The 20,042-nt window shown below is 41.2% G+C and overlaps 1 protein-coding gene across 1 annotated transcript; it reads left to right on the forward strand.

Moving 5' to 3' along the window:
* The first annotated feature begins 9,224 nt into the window (after positions 1–9,224).
* Positions 9,225–16,229, forward strand: SELENON (selenoprotein N). Its single transcript, XM_072412981.1, has one exon. It carries the CDS (start codon positions 9,342–9,344, stop codon positions 11,034–11,036), a length of 1,695 nt encoding a protein of 564 aa, XP_072269082.1. The 5' UTR covers positions 9,225–9,341; the 3' UTR covers positions 11,037–16,229.
* Positions 16,230–20,042: the final 3,813 nt, after the last annotated feature.

The following is a 20,042-nucleotide window of genomic DNA, read 5'->3' on the forward strand; positions in this document are numbered from 1 at the left end:
GAAGGAAAGAAAGAAAGGAAGGAAAGAAGACAGGCAAAAAGGGAAGGAGGAGAAAAAGAAAGCAGGGGAGAGGGGAAAAGAGAGAAAAAGAAGGAAAGAAAGGATGGAAAAGAAAGGAAGGAAAATAAAGGAAAAGAAAGAAAGAAAGAGAGAGAGAGAAAGAAAGAAAGAAAAAGAAGGAAGGAAGGAAAGAAAGAAAAAGGAAAGAAGAAGAAAGAAAAAAATAAAGGAAAGAAAGAAGAGACAGGCACCCCCTTGTCATAGCATGTATGCACAGCTCAGTTTAGGATGGCAGGATGTGCCAGGTATCCCGACATCCCTTTAGTCAAGATGGCCAAAGTTGGGACTCCCAGAGGAGTTGAAAAAGATGTGAGGGTCAGATGAGTTTAAATAAAAAAGACCAAGCAAGTAAGCTTTTGTAGAAAGGGGCATCAGCTGCACCTTGTGCAATAAAGGACCTGCCTGGTTGAAATTTGGGGGTTTGATGGTTTAATTTTACTTTAAAGCAGATTATTTATTTTGAATGGTGCTAACACACCAAAATAATCCAATCCACACATGACTCTTTATTAGCAAAGCAATGCACCATAATGCAGGGTATGTATGTTGTGATTCACTGAGTTCTCCCCATTCACTTTTAGGTGGGCGCACCACCTGACACTTTTCAGTAACCACTCGGCTGTTTTAACTATTATATAGGTTTGCTGGATCACGCAGGCTCACCCATGATACTCTATCTTCTCCAGTCTTGGAGAGCTTTATTAAATCAGGTCCAAAGAAAGGGAGAAGGGAGGGAACAAAACTTTGTGAATGGAAAACCTAATTTTCACACTGCATAAACTTTAGAAAGTCATAGGTCCATTGGATAGCATTTGTTATTATTATGCAGATGAATATCATTCACTCATATCAGATGCCTTTACATTTATTTCATTAGTAATTTATATAATTGTTCTCCATCAATTGATAACACGACCATTTCCCACCACTTCTTTTCCATTTTTTAATTGTTAAACCTTTTTATTATTATTAATAATAATAATAATAATAATAATAATAATAATAAACAGTATTTATTTGGTGCCAACATACATTAAGCAGCACTGTACATTAATTAGGGATTGCAAATGACAGACAGATACAGACAGTGACACAGGAGGAGGAGAGGACCCTGCCCCGAAGAGCTTACAATCTAAGAGGTGGGGAAGCAGCACACAATAGGGGGAGGGTAGTGAGTAAGTAATGAGGGTTTTAGGAGACAGAAGAAGATGGGTAGCCAAGTTAGAAAAGATGTTTTTTTTCCTAATATTTCTTTTTTTTTACCTTCATCCACACCTGTGCTCACTCTCTTACCTAAAACAAGAAATAATACATAAAATAAATATTACATTTTTTTAAAGTGTGAAATCTTCCTAGAAATAAAACTAGAAATGTGTACAACTTTAACTAGATTTTAGGTATAGAAATAAATAATCTGAAATAAGGTGACAGTAAAAAAATATTTATTTCTAAAATGTCAAACACTCTTTATTTCTTGTAACAATGTATTTTTTATCAATAATTATTCCGAAGAAACAAATGTTTAATATAGAAAAAAATGAACTTAAAAAAAAAAAAAACAGTGGATGATTTTTTGGTTCTTCTGTTTCTTGTGTGTAACAGCCAAAAGTACAAACCACACACATCATTTCCTGTGACCCTCCCCCCCCATCACCAGGGTGTGAATTGGCCCCTATTTATTTATTTAGGAAACTTCTGTGAGAAGAGTGAGAACACCTGAGCAAAGGAAATGATCTGTTATTTCCAACTTAGCTGTAATGTAGAGAAGTTTCATGGAGATCTGGGGAGGTCAGCGAGATTTGGGGAGTTCTGGGTGACCCGGGGTGGACCCAAGAGGTGTGACCGTACTAAATGACCCCCAAGTCTGTGTAATATTTTATTCCAATTTCTTCTGTCCTTGTCCCCATTGGGTAGAAAACCTTCCCTTCCCCTCTTGGGGAGAACGGGGAAATCCCCTCCTATTATATAAATAGGATTTAGATAGCACCAACATATTATGCAGCGCTGTACATTAAATAGGGGTTGCAAACAGATACAGACAGTGACACAGGAGGAGGAGAGGATCCTGCCCAGAAGCTTACAATTTAAGAGGTTTCTATACATAACTGATGACAATCTACGTCGTAGTGATTGGTTGGTAGTAAAATAAGCAGAAATAATTGGACGGCAATCAATCCACTAACAGTACAGACTTTATCTGGAGAGAGAATCATCCAATGATATATAACACATTACAAACAATCAGCGCTGGGCCCCAAGTTGGAATCTCGGCCAAGACTCCATCTGCATGGAGTTTGCATGTTCTCCCCGTGTTTGCGTGGGTTCCCTCTGGGTACTCCGGTTTCCTCCCACATTCCAAAAACTTACAGTTAGGTTAATTGGCTTCCCCCAAAATTAACCCTAGACTGCGGTAATGACATATGACTATGGTAGGAAAATTAGATTGCGAGCGATTTTGAGGGACAGCTAGTCACATGACTATGGGCTTTGTACAGCGCTGCATAATATGTCGGCACTATTTAAAAAAAGTTTCTACCCATCAGACATTACAGATGTCAGTGACTGAACAAATGTGGATTCCATATGTTGTTAGATGACCTTTCATTGCGCATAGGAAACAATAGACAGTTGTTACCAGAACTTGTTGGAAGATTTCCTATTCTTGTCTTGGTGACAACTCAAATATTTGGGATTTCCCATAATATTATTATTAATAATAAACAGGATTTATATAGCGCTAACATATTATGAAGAGCTGTACATTAAATAGAGGTTGCAAATGACAGATACAGACAGTGACACAGGAGGAGGAGAGGACCCTGCCCCGAAGAGCTTACAATCTAGGAGGTGGGGGAGGTATCACACAAAAGGAGGGGGGTATGGAATGGTGGGAAGTAGTGAGGGTTTAGGGGACAGAAGAAGACGGGTAGGTGAGGTTGAAGCGTTGGGTTTTGAGGGCTCCATTAAATGAGCAGAAAGTAGGAAAAAGCAGAATAGGATGAGAAAGACCATTCCAGAGAGTCGGGGCAGCTCTAGAAAAGTCTTGGAGCCGTGCGTGTGAGGAGGTTATAAGTGAGGAAGTCATTAGTAGGTTATTGGAGAGAACGGCTAGGGGGGGATTTTCATATTGAACTATAGATAAATAGAAAGGGGAAATCTTCCCAGCAAGGACACAGCAGCAATACATGGATCAGGCAGGGGTGAACATAGGGAGGTGCAAAGTGTGCCATTGCATGAGGGCCCCCTCCTCAGCCAACAGGGACCCCAAGTTAATTCGATGGGACGGTCCAAAGTCAGTTCTGCCCAGGGGCCCACTTTTTGTCACATCTGCCTAAAAACTAAAAAAATTGGGGTCAAAGGGACACTTTACAGCTAAACTTTCACCAATTTTCCAGCATTGTCCATTCCAATTCTCCAGCATAGGGAAGAATATTGTAGGCTGAGCATGAGCGTTCTTGGACTCCGGCTGCTCATGCACCTTCACCTTTGCAGTGTTGCTCGCACATGCGCTGGATGTGGTGACTGCACAAGGCTGATCTGTGCTGCTGGCTGCCCATGCGTAACAAATTCCCAATATGGCTGCCACATCCAGCGCATGCGTGATCACTGCTCCAAATGAAATGTTTGCAGCTGGGACCACATGGGCTCACCAAGGAAAAAATAAAATAAAAAAGGCGGATGAAGATCATAGAGGGGCGATTGTGTCTTTTATGTATGGTATGCAAGTATTATTGTCTCCAAGATTGTAAGCTCTTGGGGTCAGGGTCCTCTACTCCTCCTGAGTCATTTGCAATCCCTATGTAATGTACAGCGCTGCGTAATATGTTGGCGCTATATAAATCCTGTTTATTAATAATATTTATAATTTCTAAGGAGTTTTTTATTTTTGAAATTTGAAATAATGGAAAATTTTTATACTGAATAACTGTTGCTAAATCCAAAGACAATTGTATAGCGATTGTACAATCAGATTGTAATGTGTGTGGCCAGGGAACATTATTAATCATAACCTGGTGAAATAATTACATTTATTCTGCAAAAAAACAGTGCTGATGATCATTTCTGAAATAATAACCTTTTCTTCTCCATAGTCCCTGGAAGTCAGGCATTCTTCCAGATGTTCTGATCTCATTAGACATGGGTGCTGTGACACCTCCCTCTGCCCCAGGCACAATGTTGTCACTGCAATTCACAGCCAAACAGCTGCACCAGATGTCTCCTATCCGCCCCCAGCAGAGAATTCCCTCCGGTGATGAAAGGGTTAACACAGAGGGGCCTGGCTGCAGCACGTAGGCTTCTCCCCGGACTGTACCATTATATCAGAGCTGCGGGGGGATATGGTCAATTTAGGCTTTATTTTTCATATTCATTACTCTAATAAAATATATTGTGGATTATACTGGGGCAGTTAATTATGTGGAGATCTATTAGGGCGGTTTAAGGGGTGATATACCAGTTGATGAAGATTTGGGCTCCCCCCATAAAGCCATCAGATGGGGGCAGCCTGTGTTAGGGGTGCAGAGCTGCTCAGTCTGCCTGGGATTGGGAGGTAAGAGGAAGATTTTATTTCTCTGATTGTTACATTGTATCATTGTGATGAATTGACGGCTGTGATTGGTGTTTAGAAACGCTCTGCATTCTGATTGGATAATATATTATTATAATGATGGTGATATTTGGGCTGGGGGGTTTATTATCACATTTCAGTGTGATTGCTGCCCAGCAAAGGGGGCATCACTGGACCCCTCTTCCCAATCTGAGTAAGACTACTCCAGAAGGGTGGTGTGACCTGAGATTTTTAGGGTACTGAAGACTCCAGGTCCCCATAAGGGGGGTAAATTTGTCATGCAAATTGAGGAGCCCTGGGGCCACTTTCATAGCACCTGGTTGGGACCCCTGGGTTTGGCTTCAAAGCTGGAATAGGAAAAAGTGACCCAATCAGAAAAAGCTGGCAATTCGCTGGCATCCTCCCCTCAAGGATTGCCCTCTGGCATGAATGTGGCCCCAGGCATGCAAAATGTTTGGCCAGTGGGGGTCTCAGGATAGGACCCACCAAGCAAGAGGAGCACTTAGTTTCTTCCCACATTGTTGATTTCGTGACCCATATTTCGGAACCACATGGGGCCAGGGAATGGGTACCCATTGTGCTCCCAATATTCTAGCAATATCAGAATTTGGAGCAGATGATTGGCTGAGAAAGTAGCAAAATCTGACTTGTTTCCGATTTCAACTTTATGACTCCCTACACTGACCAATTACACGAGCAGGGGGTCGGATATATTTTATCAATGTGTCTAGGTGCAGGGAATGAATATTGCGCTCTGTAGTGTGATGGTGACAACTGCGCAGGGAAAAATATTCACAGCTATAAAATATTCCAATTCTGCAAATTGATTTTTCTATCTATTGCAAAAGTACATTGAACATTTATTTTCTCCTAAGCTGTGCACTATACAATCTGATTGTATAATTCACCATCAGTGTAGTGCAGATGGAGATTGTACAGAAATTGTAAAGCTGGAAGGATTGGCCCCTATAGGATGATGGGCAACAGATGGTTTTGCCCCAGACCAGGGCCATGTTCAGGCTCTTCCTGTAAAAGGGTGACAACACTCTGTCTCTTTGTTCCAATTGAACACGTGTTGTCACTATGGTAAAGGGGCCCCTCCCGCTTGGTGCAGGTGACAGGTGCTCTTCGGGGAGACATAAGAAGTATATTAGGCCCCTGGAATGTGGTAAAGTGAATGAAGCATGGGCTGTGTTCATTTGACTTCTATCCCAGCCAGGGTGCTAGGGAGTTACAGCTCTGAACCTAGAAATGCTCAAAGCTGGGCTTTTCTGGTTCAATCCCGACACCGCCATGGAGATCCCCAGGATCCAGCAGTTTTTAACCCCCTGAGCTTAGGCTGAGGGTGTCATGGAGTCGCCCCCTAGGGTTTAGTCCACACGTAGCCTGCACTCATAGAGTATGCGTTGAATGGCATTCACATTCATTATCTGAGCGCTATTCAGCATTTGCAAACTCTGAACATGGTATTGTCACCAACATTTTTTTTTAGAGGAGAGGCTATGGGCACATGTCACAAGTGAAAGATGCCCAGGCCACTTATGACCCCATAATATTGCATTGATAACTCTATATTATTGCATTTGTTATTTGTAATAAAACATTCACTGGTTTACCCAATCATTCTCATAATAATTCTTTATCAGGCCGTGGCATGGAGACTAGTGCACTGAATGCTATTCACATTCATTATCTGAGCACTTTTCAGCATTGCAAACCCCGGATTATGGTATTGTCACTGAAATGTTTCTTTGGAGGGAAGGCCTTGGGTACATGTCACAAGTGAAAGAGGTTCTATAAAGTTTGTAGTTAAACTGTGATATTAAAGTATAATAAAGCCACCATGATGACTGTAAAGCTCCTGAATATAATCATAGTATTGCTGGATGCAGTGGTCAGAGGGTTGGTGAGAACATGCCCCAAGTGATTTAAAAAAAAAATACAATCATGTTGTTTTCCTATATTTTAATTTTGATTCTCTAGGACAAGTTTCCTCCAATTTCTCCTGATCCCATTGTACTAGTCCATGTCCTTTTAACCAATTAGAAAATGTGTGGGGGGGGGGGGATTTTAATTTGCCCTCTAAGACCCAGTTGTTCTCCCATTGGGTGTCACCATTGTGCCTTTCACACAGCATAGAGAAGGTGCGGCCAGACTGCGAATTACACTTTGAATATTGGAATCCAGGTAAGAGCGGTATAGGATGAGGATGTATATATTTGCATATATGCAAATATGTCAAACCCCACCCCTATCAGACACAGACCACAGCTTTATCAGAATCGTGGTCCTCCTTTAATCATCGGACTGTGGGACCCCCGATACTGGCGCATTGCTAATAATTTATAATCCGGGCTGCAGTCTCCCAATCTGTCTCTGCTCTGCAGTGCCGCAAGATTCATATCTCTCCCTTGCCATGGCTCGCCGCCATTCTGCTCTGGAACATGTGAAGGTCACTGGCCGAGGTTAAAGCCTGCAGGCTGATATTGCACTTAATTCGATTTTTATGAGCTTAGTGAACGGTCCGGCGCTCAGTTCATTCATCTCCAGCGAGCCAAAAGTAACCATTCATCTGTTCCACTTCAAGATGAACTCCAGGCCCAATATATGGCTGCTCCGCATTCATTCATCCGTACAAGCAGTGCAAGTATTTGAAGGGGACTTGACATGGAAGTCCTTGTACAGCAGGGCTCAGATTGGGGGTGGGGAGAAGCAGGACAGGGAGGCAGCTAGTTGTGCTGCAATTGGAGGGAAAGAGAGAGGAGCTCATCAGCCATCTGCTGCTCCTCCTTGCTTATATTCCTTGGGGGAGGGACAGGACCTGTAAGTGCTACAGAACTGCAGCACAGAACAGTTTGGTAAGTTTGTTGTCAGGGATAATCCCGGCTTCACATGCAGGTGCCAGGACTGCGTTGGAGTCAATCAAGGTGGCCGAAGATCAGAAGGAAGAAGATGGCAGCACCTGTGACGGATCAGGGACAGGTGAGCATCGGCTGGGTTTAGGTTCTCTTCAATGCTGACGAGTATCGGATGAAGCCACGCAATGCACTGTAGGGGGTTGGGAAGGTGGCTTTCGGGTGCCACCAACAATGAATGGCAAGCAAGCGATCTGACGCACACGCTGTACATTGCATTAGTAGAAGCCGCCCTGTGCAAGCATTGCTTTTGTTCAGAAAGCACTTTATAATTAACGAATAGAAATTCGGAAATCTGTAACTTGTGGGCTGTGGTGCCAATCTTGTTTCCTTTCCCAACGGGATAAGAATTCAATGGGGGAACCAGAGGACATGGACAGGTACTCAAGCATCAGACCTTGTGGCATTCCAGATTGTCACTGCAGCAAAGCCAACACTCTCATAAGCACCTTCATTACCTTATGCAATGTTCTCCCCGGCCCCTTTTAGCCGGGCGCACCACCCGGCATATATCAGTAACCACCCAGCTGTTTCTGGATAGTTACTGAAAAGTTGTGTCACAATACAGGGGCGCTGAGCAGTTGGGGCATAGTACAAAGACAAATGAAAAAAAGAACATTTTTATCATTATATAAATTTATCATTATATATTATTATCATTATTAATTATAAACTGTATTTAAATAGCACCAACATATTATGTAGTGCTGTACATTAAATATTGTTAGCAAGATTTCCTATTCTTGTCTTGGTGACAACTCAAATATTTGGGATTTCCCATAATATTATTATTAATAAACAGGATTTATATAGTGCCAACATATTACGCAGCGCTGTACAATAAATAGGGGTTGCAAATGTGAGACAGATACAGACAGCGACACAGGAGGAGGAGAGGACCCTGCCCCGAAGAGCTTACAATCTAGGAGGTGGGGGAAGTATCACACAATAGGAGGGGGATATGGAATGGTGGGTGAGTAGTGAGGGTTTAGGAGACAGAAGAAGACGGGTAGGTGAGGTTGAAGCGTTGGGTTTTGAGGGCTCTTTTAAAAGTGCAGAAAGTAGGAGCAAGCCAAATAGGACGAGGAATACCATTCCAGAGAGTCGGGGCAGCTCTAGAAAAGTCTTGGATCTGTGCGTGTGATGAGGTTATGACTGAGGAAATCATTAGTAGGGTATTGGACAAGCAAAGAGAGCGGCTAGAGGGGATTTTTCTATCGGGGCAGAAAGGTCAGAAAGTTCTTGTCCCACTTACCTGATAGAAAAATACACCCCTTGCTGCTCTCTTTACTCCTCCAATGACCTACTAATGACTTCCTCACTCATAACCTCATCATATGCACGGCTCTAAGACTTTTCTAGAGCTGCCCCGACTCTCTGGAATGGTCTTCCTTATCCTATTCAGCTTGTTCCTACTTTCTGCTTATTTAAAAAGGTCTCAAAATCCATCTTTTCATACTCACCTACCCGTCTTCTTTTGTCTTTTAAACCCTCATTACTTCCCACCATTCCATATTCCTCTCCTAATGTGTGTGTAACTTCCCCTACCTCTTAGATTGTAAGCTCTTCAGGGTAGGGTCCTCTCCTCCTCCTGTGTCACTGTCTGTATCTGTCTGGCATTTGCAACCCCTATTTATTGTACAGCGCTACGTATTATGTTGGGGCTATAAAAATGTTTATTAATAACAACAATAATAATAATGTATACTGAGCCCAATATCCTGGCATTATAGTTGGTTATAATTTAAATTTGAAATTTAGGAATCTGGTGATTTTGTGATTTCTTGTTAATTGCAGATATGACCACTGACCTTCGGAAGAGAAAAAAAGCCAAGGAATCTGAAAATGGCGTGCATCAGGAAACTATGGCGAAAGAAAAAAGCAAGGAAGAAAAGAAGCCGTCATTTTGTTATAAAGTCTTTAAAAGGACAATGTTGGTTTGTTTAGTAATTGCCCTGCTCATTGGGGTAAAGTTATACCGCGATAATGAACTGGTGAAGCAGCAGGAGGTGGCTCTTCGGGCGCTTGGCACTGAAGGTCTTTTCCTTTTCTCTTCCTTGGATAGTAACAAGGATTTGTATATAAGTCCTGAGGAGTTTAAACCCATAGCTGAAAAACTCACCGGGATTACACCAGCGTCCGACTACGAGGAGGAAGAAGACCTGGACCCCCATGGGGAAACCTTATCGGTGGCTGCCCATTTCCAGCCATTGCTCTTGGAAACTATGACCAAAAGCAAGGATGGATTTTTAGGGATCACCAACAGCGCTCTTTCAGGATTGAGAAACTGGACCGTCCCAGTGACGCCAACCACTGTTTTTTTTGCCAAACAGTTTAAAGCCTTTCTCCCGCCAAAGCACAAATTGAATCTGGGAGATCCTTGGTGGATTATACCAAGCGAGTTAAATATCTTCACCGGCTATCTGCCCAATAACCGGATTTACCCCCCTCCTCCAAAGGGCAAAGAAGTCATCATCCATAAACTTTTGTCCATGTTCCATCATCGTCCATTCATCAAAACCAGATTCGCTCCTCAAGGTTCGGTGGCTTGCATCCGAGCCATCGGTGACTTCTATTATGACATTGTTTTCCGGATTCACGCCGAGTTCCAGCTGAACGAACCACCCAATTACCCATTTTGGTTTTCTCCAGGTCAGTTCACTGGTCATATTGTAATATCCAAAGATGGCTCCCATGTGAGATATTTCAAGCTGTACGTCCCTAATAACCGCACTTTGAACGTCGATATGGAATGGTTGTATGGAGCAAGTGAGAGTAGTAATATGGAAGTGGACATTGGCTACTTGCCTCAGATGGAAATAGAATCCTTGGGCCCATCTGTCCCTTCAGTCATCTATGATGAGAATGGAGATGTCATTGACAGCCAGGACGCCAATGGCGGACCTTTAGAGTTTGTCTTTGATGAGATTATTTGGCAGTCCGAAATAAGCTGGGAGGAAGCTGCCAAAAAACTTGAGGTCACCATGTACCCCTTCAAGAAGGTCTCATACCTTTCTTTCACGGAAGCTTTTGATAGAGCTTCTGCCGAAAAGAAACTCGTCCACTCCATCTTACTTTGGGGTGCCTTGGATGATCAGTCCTGCTGAGGTTCGGGGCGAACTCTCCGGGAGACCGTCCTAGAGAGTTTGCCCGTCCTCGCTTTGCTCAACGAGAGTTTCGTCAGCAGTTGGTCGCTGGTGAAGGAACTCGAGGAACTCCAAAATAACCAGGAGAACAATATGTATGCAAAATTTGCTGCTCTTCACATGGAGAAATACAATTTCCCAGTGGAAATGATGATTTGTCTTCCCAATGGAACCGTAGTCCATCATATTAATGCCAACTACTTCTTAGATATCACTTCTGTGAAGCCCGAGGACGTGGACACCAGCTTGTTCAGTTTTACCGATGGCTTAGAGGACGTATCCACCTCCACTTATGTGAAATTTCTTAAAGAAGGGCTTGAGAAAGCAAAACCGTTTTTGGATTCCTAGTCAAACACTCCAGAAATGTTGGATCTCCCTCTATACATAGAGATTCCATTGTGATATGTAATACTAACCCTTACTCATCTTTCATGGGGCCACCAACACTAACTCTTGTATTGCTGGTTGTGTGTTACCGCACAGGTCCTGCTGATAAAATTACGAGGCATGGCAGCCAATCAGATCTAGCCTTCATTTGCCATGTGCCAAGTTTTCAGTGCTGGCTTGTATCTGATTGCTTCATATGAGTTATCTGGGGCAGTTCCTACTGAGACCTTGAAAATAATCAACTTGTTGTATAGTATTTTTTTAATATATTGTTCCTTTACCCTTTGTTTTTGGTGCAATAGGTTCCATAAGAGCCAACCCCGTCCTGGAGGAGCTATGTAAATTATAAACACTATGTTGAATATTTTACAACAGATGATAACGTAATCCTGCCACAAACCTGGGTAATCCACACAGTGCATGTGATAAATAATATATAATTCAGGGTCACCTGGTATCTGAAGGGCCACTAGATCCACAAATATAGACGTATGAAGTTTATACAATTTTCCAGCTTGGTCCTACCCGTTTGACCTTTGCAGCCTCCCTATTGGTCAGGGAATTTGTATATTAATAGGGTGAGCAATGAAGGGGGCAAAAAAGGAGAAGAGGTCCAAGTCAGCTATTCTAGATCAATTCCTATGTAGCTGAAGGTAAACTCTAATATTGTATTTCCTTATCATGGATCAGGTTGCATTGTCCAGATTGGTGCCAGGATGATATATTATCCATAATAATGTGGTGGCACAGCAGCGCCCCCTTGTGCTGTAGTAGTAAACACAATGCTGTAAAAAAGGAGGGGGTAAATACTACCTTTTATTGATTTAAAGTGTATTTTGAAAGGTTATATTTAAAAACCTCCATTTTGTTGGGAGGGGAAATATATCTGGGATTTTTTCTTTGATGCAGATCAGATCAAGAAAATGCCCCTTTTCTCTCTCCTTATAATTCGTTCCCCTTTAAGTTCATCATTTTCATTTATAGATAGCATTTCCTAATGTGACAGCTGTGCACTTTTAGATTTGGCCACTAGGTGGCAGAACGAGTCATTGTTTTAATAGGAACTGAAATAATAATATAGCCAAGAAAACATTTTTTAATTCTTGGCTATTGAATAATAGAGTAGGCAAGTCTTTATTGAAGTGGCAGGTTGGGTTTATTCTCACCCTTCTAAAATGCACTAAAAAATGCCGTACCCTCCAAACCTCCATAACTCCCTCTACATCATTCTACATCATCCAGTTTCCCGCCAGCGTTCAATACAAGACTTGGTGTTAAGGGCCATTTGTAAGGGGGGGCAAAATGAGCCTCCACCTCAACCAGGGCCCCAAATTACAGAATGGTTGGGATGCAGGGAGCTGGAATATTGTGCATTTGGGACCCCTAATTAATATTTGAAAAATTGTCAGAAACCATCCTTGCTTGGTGCCCAAAGACATTCTCCAGTCCAATCAAATTACTAACATTCACGTTCCCAGTATGAATGATCCCTTAAGTTCCATTCTGGGTATCTATGCATTAAATTGGTATCTGAAATGTTTTTAAAGTGACTCGGTCCCAAAAATATTGACGCTTACCAGTCCTATGATGTGTTGGCTGCATTTGTTTTATCTTTTGGCTATGGAGATTTTCAGCAAGTACAGAAAATATCTGTTGGTCCTGCCAACTGTGTGAGTGGGAGTTGAAAAGAAAGCACAAAGAACTTTATTCCTATCAGTCCACCATGTAATGAAGAAAGGCCGAAATGTGCGAGTCTGGTCTATGCAACAACCATAGGAATAACTGAAAAGAAAAACTAATGCAGCCGCCATATCTGAGCACTGGTAAGCTGCACTATATGAGATTTCTGCTTTTGGACTTTTGATATATTTTACAGGGCCGATTGCCCCCTTTGTGTGTGAGCTCTTTTATATCTTCTCTCTGTAGCAGGACAGATGGAATATTCTCACGGCCCTGATGAAGCTGGTCCTCATGACGGTGTAATCCTAAATTAACTTTTAATGGGTTAAACCTGAATTTCTATAACAGCTTGATTTCAGGACAGGGAGACATTTCATCTATTCTGTATGTTATTCTTTTCTATAAAATCTACACTATTTTATATTCTTTTTACTGCATTTTGATTGTATTATTATACATTTGTGGTATGCAAAGTGAGTATGATGATGTTGGGACTGCATTCTTCTTATGTGTTCATTAAATGTTGGATGGTAAAGTGTATGTCCGGGTATGATCCAAATTACCTCAAGCTACCCCCTCCCTCTAGAACATGCACCATGATGTTGTATCTAGAAACAGCTGTTATTATACCCCGTGACATTATTATTTCAGGGGTATCTGTTGGTAGGTCAGTTCCTATTGTCATAGGTGCACCCCCAGATCTACATCTCCCAAGAGGCATTGGGAATCAAGGCAGCAGCATTGAAAGGAAAACCCGTGGATGTATGTAAAGTGGGGAAAATTGGGCAAAATTGCAAAGCTGGACTGAATGTTTGTTTTTTTTTTTGCCTTGACATACACTTTAAGTCACCGGGGTTCTAAGGCTATTAGTTTGCTTTGTGGACTGGTATAGGGGTCCCTTTATAGCCAATTCAGGATCCTATCTAATGAGAATGAGTTCTTTTGTTAATGGAATGATGGTGCAGATTTATTCATACTGGGCATGAGGTTGAGGTGATTGATATGGGGCCCCAACAGGTCATCAGAAGTCCACGTGATATGCAAAAAGATGGATTCCTCTGCGGCTGCACTCTTTACAGAGTCAGTCTTTCCACAATTGTTATTTCATTTTGTGTGGAAGGGGCTGCAGAGTTAAAAATGGTTTCTTTGAACTCTTAAGGGCTATTGGTGAGATCTGCACACTTTCTGCGCCCATTATGAGGGGTTACCACCATCTCTGTGATAAGTTCCTGGGTCTGTACACCTGCTGTGCCCATTATGAGGGCTTGCCTCTATCCCTGTGCCAACTTCCTGGGTCTATACACCTGATGTGCCCTTTTTATGAGGGGTTTGCCCTATCCTTGCCCTGATTAACTGGGTCTGTAAACCTGCTTTACACATTAGTAGGGGCTCCCTCCATTCCTGTGCCAATATCCTTGGTCTGTACACCTCCTGTGGCCAACATGATGGCTTTTTCTCTATCCTTGCCCTAAGTCCCTTGGTCTGTACACTGCTGTGCCCAATTATGAGGGACTCCATCCTTTTCTGTGCCAGGTCCCTGGGTCTGTACACCTCCTGTGCCCAATGTGAGGGGTTTACTCTATCCCTGCCCACTCAGTGACTTCATTGGTGAAATCTCTGCACACTTGCTGTGCCCATTATGAGGGAATACCACCATCTCTGTGCCGAATTCCTGGGTCTGCAGAGCTGCTGTGCTCATTATGAGGAGTGTCCTTCATCCCTGTGCCAAGTTCCCAGGCTTGTATATCTTTTGTGCCCACTATGAGGAGTACCCCCCCATCCCTCTGCCAAATCCCTGGGTTTGCACACCTACTGTGCCCATTATGAGTACCGTCCATGCCTGTGCCAAGTTCTTGGGTTTGCATACCTGCTGTGCCCATCACCCCCATCCTGATGGATTTATTTATTTTATGTTATGTAGATTATAACTAAAACACAAAATTGGGTGGCAAATGAAGCTCCCAGAATCTTAAAAAGCCCACCGATCTCCAACTATTTTTGGGCCGATCCTGTAGCTTATTTCACTTCCTCCAACAATCCAGCACATGATAAACTCCTCTCAATGTTCTCTGAGCGATACAGACGTATGTCCCTGGCACAGCCGATCCCCGACAGATAGCTCTCATACTGTTCGCAATCAAAGTTCTATATTTCAGCGCGGAGGTTTTTGCTTTGAATGCAGCTGTTCCATTATTGGAAGACATAATACCGCCAGGGGACCCGGTGACTTCAAACATCCATCTTCTGTACACAACGTTCTATTTATTCTCTGTATTATACTGACTCACTGACCAGACGTGGGGTGGATTTTAAATATATGATTCTGGGAAAAATGCCAAACAGTATTGCTATGCAGAAATCCTACCCTAGACAGATAGCAGAATACTAGTTTTTCTCTTCCTATTGCCTATGTTATATTGTGTATATATAATTTCACTATTTTTGTATTCAATATGTATTATTAAGAATGTTAGTATTTCAACGTTTCATGATTCAGTGTTTTCTACTGTTTATAAATTATGTAAAACCTCCAATATTGAGCAGAAAGTGGAGATTTTCCCCGTTTCTCCTGATCACCATAAAGTGGTTAAGTCTTTTTTTTATATGGAATTAAATATATGGTAAACTAATATAAAAATAACATACCAGCACTGAAAAAGAAAAAAAGATTGTCTGAAGTCTAGATTTTATTATCCAAACCAGTTTCCCAACCAGCGTTCCTCTAGAGGTTGCTGGGGGTCCCTTGAGCAATGAGCAGTTTGCACCTCTCAGGTCAGTATAAGTGACCCCAATTATGTTTTTGGGTATCTGTAAGGGTGACATTCTCCCCGATGGCCAGCAATGTAAGAGGAATTCTTCCCACTGACCACACTAATATACTGTGAGCTGGGGATATAGGAATTATAGAAGGGATTTCCTGAAAATTATTTGGAAGGTGTGTTGGAGTGCCAATCAAAACCAACGGCTTTGCACCACCAATTGTGCTTTAAAGTGCATTGCAGTAATAGATATAAAACACACAGCAATGTTTCATTGCAAGGCCAAGGTTTTCATGCCGTTTGCAATGCTCATCACTGTGCCCAATATTGGGGGTTGTTATCCTTCCACAAAAGCACACAGCGCTGGAAGTATTTTTAATTCACGTAGACAATTCATTGTAGCGTTTTGTATGTCCTCAACATTTCTGTACTTTTATGTCAGCACACCGGATGTCTCATTTCTGATTTGTATCAGCCGCTGTTTTCATGATGGTTTATTCTTAAAGTTACTCTGCTAACGGTTTAAACCTGAATACGGCCCACAGTGGCTGAAGATATCCCAAGTGATTCATCCGGTGTGTCTAAAATTAATTTCAGTTTTGTAATAATTTCTTTCTGATATTGTCTGTTTACAGGTTTTAGATGTGTTATTTTATGAAGTGTTATTGTGTGTTTTTTATATATACAAATTCAATAAACATTTGGAATAAAATGATAGAGGTGAAGTATTGTGGGTTTTTCTTCTGTATATCTGAAATATTATTATTTATACCTCCCAGCTGTCTCTAGTTTGGAAAGACTGTCTTTCGTCATACCTCCCAAATGCCCCTGATTTGGAGGGACTGTCCCTCTTCATACCTCCCAGCTGACTCTGATTTGGATGGGCTATCCATTGTTATACCCCCCCATCCCTAATTTGGAAGGGCAGCCCCTCTTCATATCTCCCGACTCTCCCTGATTTGGAGGAATTCTCTTTCTTCATACCTTCCATTTGCCTCTGATTGGGACCGACTGTCCCTCTTCATACCTCCAAACTGTCCTTGATTTGAAAGGACTGTCTATCCTCATACCCCCCACCTGCACTGATTTGGAAGCACTGTCCCTCTCCATACCTCCTGTCTTTTATTTAGAGGACCTGTCTCTCTTCATAGCTCCCAACTGTCCTTGGATTGGAAGGACAATTCCTCTTCATAGGGACAGCTAGTGACATAACTATGGACTTTGTAAAGTGTTGTGTAATATGTCATCCCCATATAATTATATTAATAATAATATTAATAATAATAATAATATCTCCTAGCTGTCCATGATTTGGAGGAACTGTCCTTCATATATCCAAAATGTCCATGATTAACCTCCCAACTATCCCTTATTTGGAGTGGCTGTCCCTTATTATAGCCCCCCATCTCTCTAATTTGGGGTGCTGTTCTTCAAACTTCCCAAATGCCCCTAATTGGAGGGACTGTCCCTCTTCATACCTCCCATATGTCTCTAATTTGGATGGGCTATCCCATATTATAACCCCCCCATCCCTAATTTGGAAGGGCAGCCCCTCTTCATATCTCCCGACTCTCCCTGATTTGGAGGAATTGTCTTTATTCATACCTTCCACTTACTTCTGACTGGGACCGACTGTTCCTCTTCATACCTCCCAACTGTCTCTGATGAGGAATTGTCCCTCTGTTGGGTGAATATATACACCTCTATAATATATACATTATGTATCCTTTATAAAGTGCCCTTAATTTATTCCATTTGCTTTTTAAAAAGGGAATAGAAAGGAAACATTTTAGTGGAATAATCACTTTTGGATTACCAATTGTTTTTTGTGTCTATATATTTTATGGCCTGCAAAACAGAGTGTGGTGGGGCAATCTATTTGCTTACATAACTCAAATTAGAAAATACCTCTCTTCCCAAAAAGTTGTGATATTCCGTCCACCCACAGATGATATTTTGGATGGGATCCTCCTGCAGCATCCGTGCACTGTACACCGATCAAGGTCAGACAAGTACAAATGAAGCTTATCACTTGTTCTGTCTTAATGTCCATCATGTCCTTCAGTTTTATGTATTCGCTCATCAAATCATATTATCTTGGCAATTTTAGTGTTCATTTAAATGATGAGAGTTTGCCAAGGACAATGACAGTGACACTTCCTGTAGACATCATCTCATCTGCTCTATAAAAGCCATTTTTACCTATTGATACAAAATTAACATTTGCACTTTTGTCCTGAAGCAAAATACAAATGAGTATACTGCCTAATTACCAATATTTTGCCCATGGACCTCACTTTGACTCACCAGCATCAGCATGGGTTATCTCAGCCTTGTGGGATTTCCTAGGTATACCTATAATACTAATCAGAATTATAGTATTAATTATAATAATATAAAGAATAAAATTATTGATGTCATAATGTCAATGGAATAAAATAAATACACAAACAAAGCATTAATAGAGACACACAGGGCTCTATTTATAAATTATTCCCCTGTTAATTCATGTAAAATTCGCTGAAGAATAGTCCAATTTCTCTACACTTCCCATTTCAGTTCCTAATAAAACAATGACTCCTTCTGCCACCTAGTGGCTAATCTCAAAAGTGCACAGCTGTCACAGGAAACGCTATCTGTATAAAATATTATTATTAATATTAATAAACAGGATTTTTATAGTGCTAATATAATACGCAGCACTTTACATTAAATAGGGAATGAAAAGAGCGAATTGACGGTATTAATTTATAAATAGAGCCCATAGAGGTCCTAGAAATAATAAAAGACGTGATCTGCCATTTTTTTTAAATTTTTTTTTTTATTTTAAATATTGATCTATGACAATTATTATTTAACATCAGATATCACCTTATAAAAATTTTATTTATTTTGCCAACACAATTAAGAAAACTGGTTTCATCTTTCCTACACCTACCTAGGGAAAACAAAACTGAATAATATGAACATTCTTCTGTGATTATGGGTTCTGTTCCAAATGAGCCCAACGTTTCAATAAAAGGATAGACAATCTCTATATGTAAAGGAAAATACATGTGCAGTCTTGATCGAGATTTGCTATTTGTTAGCAAAATATTTTCAATCCTGAAACATATCCATTCCAGGTTTGCTGGATCACCCAAGTTCACTGGTAAAAGTGTATCCTCTCCAGCCTCGGAGAGCCTTAAAAAATTAGGCCCAAAGTCTTATGGAGAGACCAAAGAAATCAGGGGCATTAAGTCAACCATGAACTCCACTGTATACTAAAGTATTCTGGAGTCCAATGAAGCCATTTTTGTGATAGCTAAAGCTTACAACATAATGGCTGAAAATGAAATGATTCAAGGTTTTGAAAATGCCCAAAGTCCATCTGTAGTGAGACCTTAAAGGGGTACTAAATTAAAAAAAAAATCACACCTTTCTTTTGGGTTCCGCGGTGTCCTGGTCTTTGGCCCGGCACAAAGGACATCTTCTTCCCTTTTCTTCCTACTTCATCCAGTCTCGCACTGCACAGGTGTGAGATCAGGTGTCGTAGGTGGGAAAAAGATTGCCAATCTTACTGCACATGCGTTAGATCAGCAATTTTTTATTTCCAATACTGAAAGAGCTGAGATCAGGGCATACGCAGAAGGAGCAGCCAGAGGCCCTGGGATGTGTGACCTAGGAATCCTGGCAGGCTTTGCACTCAATCAAGACAGCAGCCATCAACACAGAAAGGGGAGGTGCTGCACCTTGTTTTTTTTTTTTTTTTAAAAAGTTAAAAAAGGTGTTGCACTTAAAAAAAAAGTTATGTAAAAATGTTAGGTTTAGGTCCCCTTTAAGAGAGCTGTGTTAAAAGGAATTCCTGCAAACCTTAGTGAACTGGTGCAATGTTAGGAATGGGACATAATTCATCCACAACAATGTGTAAGACAGATAAAGTCATCCAGAAAACGATGACTTGCTGCCAAAGATGTTCTACAATTATTGAATCATGGGCTGTACATAGGGGGTAGGTATTCACTCATGGCTTCTTATTTTGGATACATTAACAAATATCAGCACAGTAAATTGTTTTACTCTCAATGTTAGATTTTAATAATTTTAGAACTTGCTAAGAACCAAATGATTTTTTATTTTGTCCTGATATGTAAAACTTTAGTATGAAATAAGAGTTTACTTGTATATGCATACTTGAGTGTAAATACATTTATATATATTAAAAAGGAATACATAGGAATCATTCTAAGCACAATTGGCCTGATTTATTAAAGCTCTCCAAGGCTGGAAAGAATACACTTTCATCAGTGAACTTGGTAATCCAGCAAACCTGGAATGGATCTGGTCCAAGATTGAAAACATTTGCTAACTTTTATTAAATCCATTCTAGGTTTGCTGGATCACCCAGCTTCACTGATGAAAGTGCATTGTCTCCAGCCTTGGAGAGCTTTAATAAATCAGGTTTAGTAAACTGAAATAATCTATTCTTTTCAACATTGCAAAGTCACTTATTTCACGGAATTGGAAACACTCTCACTCCTACCAGAAG

Source organism: Pyxicephalus adspersus, chromosome 5 (assembly GCF_032062135.1).
Source record: "Pyxicephalus adspersus chromosome 5, UCB_Pads_2.0, whole genome shotgun sequence".
Classification (NCBI taxonomy): domain Eukaryota; kingdom Metazoa; phylum Chordata; class Amphibia; order Anura; family Pyxicephalidae; genus Pyxicephalus; species Pyxicephalus adspersus.